Source organism: Acanthisitta chloris, unplaced genomic scaffold (assembly GCF_000695815.1).
Source record: "Acanthisitta chloris isolate BGI_N310 unplaced genomic scaffold, ASM69581v1 scaffold11673, whole genome shotgun sequence".
Classification (NCBI taxonomy): Eukaryota; Metazoa; Chordata; class Aves; order Passeriformes; family Acanthisittidae; genus Acanthisitta; species Acanthisitta chloris.
Genome location: NW_008665458.1, coordinates 27,165 through 33,651, shown reverse-complemented (window position 1 = coordinate 33,651; position 6,487 = coordinate 27,165). Strand labels below are relative to the sequence as shown.

The 6,487-nt window shown below is 39.5% G+C and overlaps 1 protein-coding gene across 1 annotated transcript in view; it reads right to left on the bottom strand.

Annotated features, from left to right (window-relative positions):
• The window catches only part of DDC (dopa decarboxylase (aromatic L-amino acid decarboxylase)), a gene marked incomplete at its 3' end in the record, with an annotated part of 39,097 nt that overhangs the window by 27,769 nt on the left and 4,841 nt on the right, over positions 1 to 6,487 (bottom strand). Inside the window, exons 2-3 of the mRNA XM_009071770.1 lie at positions 2,256 to 2,369; positions 1,450 to 1,569 (exon numbers count right to left, since the gene is read on the bottom strand). Of these exons, the coding sequence (XP_009070018.1) occupies positions 1,450 to 1,569; positions 2,256 to 2,369 (234 nt within the window). The remainder of the gene's footprint in view (positions 1 to 1,449; positions 1,570 to 2,255; positions 2,370 to 6,487) is intronic.

Here is a 6,487-nt window from a genome sequence, read left to right as displayed (position 1 = left end):
TCCTGCTGATAAGAATCAGGCGTAATTGCTTGCTTTCAAGGGTACAAAATAGATGCTGCTGAGACACATGACAAAAGCTTGATTTCTGGAACATAACCCCCTCCCTCGCAATCGTAATGATGAAGATACTGATAGACCAGGCAACCGAGTAAAGAACTATACTGTAAATACTCTGGTGTAGGTGCAGCTCCATCTAGGAGAATCACAGCAGTTGGGTTAAATTCATCCTTGCCTGGGAAGATGTTGGGAAGAATTCATTGGAATATGCTGTAGGCATTTGCAGCTGAGATCAAAGGAAGAGGCCCCACTTCTAGCACCTAATTCAGATGCATATTAGAAGCCTGTCTTAGAATAAAATGGACTGTACCCTGGCCTCCAGTGACCAGACTCAGAGATTATCAAAGGAGCACAGAACAATTATTTAAAATTCAGTTTTTCTCATAGTAGAGATCTATTTTAGATAGACTAATAGCTGTGACCAGAGTCTGCATTTGCAGAAAGACCAGGCACTAGTAGAACCATGACTGACAAACAATATAGCTTTATTATGCATGCAAGTTTGCCCATTGATGATATATTCGTTATTGTTCAGGTAATCTGTTCAGACATTGTAGGTTTTCATTAAGAGTTAATGTCAAGGTTTGGGGTGGGGGTTGTTCTTTTTTGGGTATGCAGTATAGCTGCAAATTTTATTATCTACTGATAGAACTGCTTAGGTTCAAATTTTAAGCAGCTCTTCATTTCATTATAATATTCCAATATTTCATTTTGCTATATAAGAAAAACTTAAAATTATATCAACTTCTTTGAAAAAGACTGATAGACTTTCTACTACATTCTGTTATTTCTGCTTATAGAAGGTTCTCTCCTGTGTTGTTATCCATTGCTTCATCTCTGACACTTTCTTCTAAGAAAACAAAAAGAGAAGGCTGTTTTGGAAACTGACTGAAGTAAACAACTGCACATGTATAAGGTGGACTTTGTGGAAGCCTTTGTAACCATTTTTCATGCTGCTCTACTCAAAATCCTCAGATATATTTCTATCTGATGTGTTTTTTTGTAATTCCAGCCATGAAACACTGCTGCACATTGTTGGTAAGTATGAGCTCACCTTGTTGATCAACAAATTAAAGTTTCCATCCTATATGATTTTTCAACATTATCATTTGAATTTTAAACCTAAATTGTGCTTTTAAATTGAACTACTAGCAATTCTTTACAGAGAAGTGTTTCAGAAATCAGCTGCTCTAAAAACAGAACCATTACTTTCATGAATGATCCTACCAACCTAAGGACATTCTCACAGAGCACAAGTCTTTCTGAAAATTTGAAAGGAATCTGCATGGTAGAAAAAAATTATTTCTTTTTTTAGTGTCTTAGTATAAAGATTTTACAAAATCATAAAGTTCACAAATTTAATCCATATTCTTTTTTCATGCCCACTCTTACCTGAATGACTCCTCCACCTTGGCCATCCTTCCCAGCTAAAAACTCTTCGGGCAAATTAACCATCTTCCCTAGCCAATCCAGCATGACAGTCTCCAACTCTGTGCAAGCTGGACTTGCAGCCTGTGTTGAAAAATAGAACAAGAGGGAATAACCGCACTAGACCATGAAGAGAAATAGGATCTATCAGAGCAAGAATAATTCTTTCTCTCTCTGTCTTTTGACTACAGAGGAAGAGACTAATTGACTAAAGTCAGCAGCCAAATTAGGGACCTGAAGATCATTTTGAGCATGTTGTTTCTAGCACTTACTAAAATACATGTTGAAATAGGCCTTACATCGAACCATGAGTATCAAATGTCAAAGCTAGGATTTGCATCTTGCATATTATTTCTAATATCAAATAGCAGCCTCTTTTTGAGAAAAGCCCATCTCATATGAATCTGGATTTTTGAACACAATTTTCCATTCATCCAGATAAAAAGAGAAATAACAACACTGGGTGCTAGACAACAGTCACACTACTTATCAAATTACCAGTAAATTTGCATTGCTAGCACTTATTCTAAATGCTGGTGATTTTTCAAGGGCAAAACTTGTAAGAGGAAATAGCCTCTCATTCCTGAAGTCATTCAGGGTGTCTTATGTGAAAACAGTTAAGTAGTCAAGGAAATTTACTGACAGAAATAATCATATGACTTCACTGCTATTAATCAATAATTTCATTGTACAGTGTTACTGAAACATTTATAATCTTGATAAAGTGGAGCACCATTACCACATAGCAGCACACAACAGAATAAACTTACCCATGAGAAGCCCACACACCCTATTCCACCACACAACATATCTGCAAGAAGAGCTGGGAAAGAAGAAGCTGCAGGGAAGTAGGCAAAAAAGTAGGGACTGTGCCAGTGAGTCACCTGTATTGAAGAGAAAACAGTAATTTTTAACTAATGCAGAAAGAAACAAAATGTCACAAAAGCAGAAAATGTTAGAGGCTGTGAACAGGCAACAGTTCTTGACTATCTGGCTGTAACACAGGATCCCATATTTTAGAAATACTTATCCTTTTTTTTCACAATTTTTAGCTATTTTCTACTCAAATTAAAATAAATTAGTTCTCAACCCCATCTCCCAACAGTTCCAATATCAGAGTTCTCCATTTGGCTGCCTAGAAGACAAGAATTGCATGGGCAGTGGCAGTCTGAGCTTCTGTGCAGGAAGCTGTTCTTGAGCTTCTGCTATCAGGGTCTCTCTGGTACTTTGTTCTTCTATCTCTGTCATGCAACTGACTCAGCAAGCGTGCCTCGAGTGCAGCAGAGGTTGGCAGAAATATCTTGCCCACACTCTGGTGTTGTTACCATTTAGGCACTGAATCTGACCAAACAGCTCCTCACCACCAAATGAAACAATCCATCCGAGTATACAGTACATTCTGTAGAAAATTAAACTATCAACTCCCTATAACAAGTTATGATTTGTATAGAATTCCACTTTATATGTACCGATATGAGAGAATAACATAATAACTGCACAAACTGTAGTCAGCTGTCTTGCAGAAGCAATATTTAGAATTATCTTAGGCAACATCTAAGCAATTTTAAGGATCTGTGAGATACTTGATAGTGCTCTACAACTCTAACCTAATAAAACTTGAAAACAGGAAACGCACTGCCACACTGCAATGTTCTGTGGAAATAATGCAATATGTTTGGCAAAAAACAGCTTTCACTTTCAAGGTAAAAGGCAATTTTTAGAACAAAGTGCTCCTAGAGAATTAGATGGATTATAAGTGAAAATTCAGCAGAATGTGTATAAGATTTTTTACTTGGCTGGAAATCCAGAGGCTGCTGAATTACTGAAGACTATGCTTTTCTTGTGCCATTTTGTGTCCTTTTTTTACTATTGGAATTCTCTTACAGCCAGAGGATAGTAAGAATATACATTCTCTCTTGCCTGAGTTCAGTGTTCCCTTGCTGTTTTGTTCCACTTTCCCACCTCTGATGTATTTTACCTTTCACACTCCCCTCTCCCAGTCTGTGATAAGGTTTCTCATTTTGGAGCTAACTCAGGGATTGCTATACTGCACTGTCCTGCATGCTGCAAATATCCCTTTCTTTCCTCTTCTAACCTTCTTTATGCCGACAACCAGCTCTTCTTTAAGGGAAATGCTCCACAATAAAGGGAAACTGTCTTAACTGTGGCATACAAAATGATTCAGATACCACTTTCCCTGTTGCACTCTACCATATATAAAATTTTGGATGTCCCTATCTCTTTCATATGAAAACAGGTTCAATCCATTACGATTTTCCACTGTCTAAACTAGGCCTGTACCTGGCTGGTTGAAGATTTCATTTTTGCTGGTCACTAGGTCCAAACCTGCTCAAATCAGCTGTCCAAAGACAAACCACTGTGAACATTTTGGATGAGAAACTCACCATGAGCTAGAGTGTGCACTAGCAGTCCAGAAAGCCAATCAAATCAAAAAGAGTGTGGCCAGCAGGTCAAGAGAGTTGATTCTTCCCCTCTACTCTGCTCTTGTGAGACCCCACCTGGAATATTGCATGCAGTTCTGGTGTCCTCAACACCAGAAGGACATGGAATTATTGGAGCAGGTCCACAGGAGGGCCAAGAAGTTGATAAGGGGACTGGAGCATCTCCCCTATGAAGACAGGCTGAGGAAGTTGGGGCTGTTCAGCCTGGAGAAGAAAAGACTGTTTGGAGACCTCATAGCAACTTTTCAATACTTGAAGGGGCCTACAAGGGAGCTGGAGAGGGACTCTTTGTTAGGAACTGCAATGATAGGACAAGGGGTAATAGGTTCGAACTGAAGGAGGGGAAGTCTAGGTTGGATGTGAGAAAAAAGCTTTTTACTAAAAGGATGGTGAGATATTGGAACAGGTTGCCCAAGCAAGTGGTGGCTGCCCCAGCCCTGGCAGTGTTCAAGGCCAGGCTGGATGAGGCCTTGAGCAACCTGATCTAGTGAGGAGGTGTCCCTGCCCATGGCAAGGGATTGGGACTAGATGATCTGTAAGGTCCATTCCAACCCCTAATTTCTATGATTCTATGATTTTCAGTTATATTTCATCTTTGGTCAGGATCTCTTTCTTTGCTGTAACAAAGTTTTAGAGCACTTGTGGCAAACACCTTCCTTCACATATCAGAAAATATATGGGATGGGACTTTGATTCTTCACAGGAAAACAGTAAAATACTCAACAGACAGTGGTCCCTGATAGGACCCACATGCACAGACTTTCACTGACATCCATAATGAGCCAAGGCTGCCACTGTTCACCTCCCCAGCTCTAATCCTCTGTGATCTGTAAGACTTCTGACATTCATCTTGGGTTAATCAAGTTAAACTGACTGCTTGCTGGGAGCCATTTGTTTGATGAAACACAGCAGATTTCAGTTGCACCACTCACACAAAGCAGAAAAGCCAAAAGCCCTAGGGCTAGTGCAGCTGTGGTTCTTCCTTCTGCCTCCCCTTCCCCCTTCTCTTGCAGCAGCTGTAAAATTAATCTTGTTCACCATGTTGGAACAGACACACTTAGTCAAATATTGCAAAGAGCATGACATAATTGAAGCTTGTTTTTTCAGCCCTCTGTTGATAAATAATGATACACAAGTGTCTTTGGTTCACTCTAATTACCACTCTAATGCTTTTCAGAGACATTTTATTTCCAAGATTTCTTCTAAGGATGTCTTTTGCTTTCTTAGTCTAAGCAACATTCTTCCTTTACCACACACCAAGGATAGGCACTTCAGCTGAAACTTCATAGATTAATGGATCCAATGTGAGGAAAATTAGCATCTTCAGTACTGCTATTTGCACTTACATCTACACTTGAACATTTTTGGCTCTAAGAAAGGGGGAGATATATTTCAGAAGAACAAAGCAAGTCTAAGAGAGAAAGGTGACTCCCACTGATATTTTTATATGCAGATCCTTTCCACTTTGGCTTCCTGCTGTGGAGATCAGAGTTCAGTGGTTGTTCCCTCTCTCCCTGTGTTAATATCAGGAGCTTAACACCATTATTGTCATTATCATTTAGTGCACTGCCCTTTGAAGGTCTACATCCAATTTCACAATAAGTTTCCATAAAGATGGTTCACCACTCATGAATGCTTGTTCTCCTATAGGTTAAAGACAGCAATGGATACTGCATTATTGCTTCACACAATTAATTGATCCTTTCTCCTCTGAAGGAACACCATTTTCACATTTTCAGTCGTCCAATAAGTAGTAAATATCTGAACACAACTAACACAGTAAAGATGTCAACATGAACAAAACAAGAATCACTTATGCGCCACTAATAGCTTATGGGCAAAACAGGGGTTTATGACCTCTGTCATATTACTTATTCATTGTGAAGAAACTTCATTTATAAAATGAGGATAAGTCATTCCCTGGAAAAACACTATAGCTGAAAAACACTAGATGTACTTTTAAATGTTAGTCTTGTCAGGAAAAAAAAAAGTGAAGTAGATTAAGGAAAAATATAACCTGAACAATTAGGGCAAAAATATCATTGCAGATGGGCTGGCTAGCCTGGTAAGGAGAGCTTTAAACTAGGAACAATGAGGGAAGGAGATTAAGATCCACAATCAGGGGAGGAAGATGCACTGAGTTGGCAAGCAAAGGGTGAAAGGTAATGTAGACATGAGAGAACTTGAAAAGAACCTAACTCTAAAGCAGACCAACCCCAAGTGTATCCACATAAAAAAAGAAGTGCTGAGAAGAGAGGATGATGGTGGGACCTGTGGGGGAGGAGTTCTCATAGCTTTTCTGGGAAATCAACACAAATGGGTGCATCTCTGAAGCACCTCTATGCCATGGCATGACACATGGGGAATAAACAGGCAGAAACAGAAAGCTGTGTGTAGCTACAGGGCTATGATTTCACTGGGATTGCAGAGATATGGTGGGATTGCTTGCATGACTAAAGCTCTGCAGGATACGAGGACTGGCTCTTTAGGGAGGACAGGCTCTTCAGGAATGACAGACCAGGAAGGCAAGGCAGAGGAGT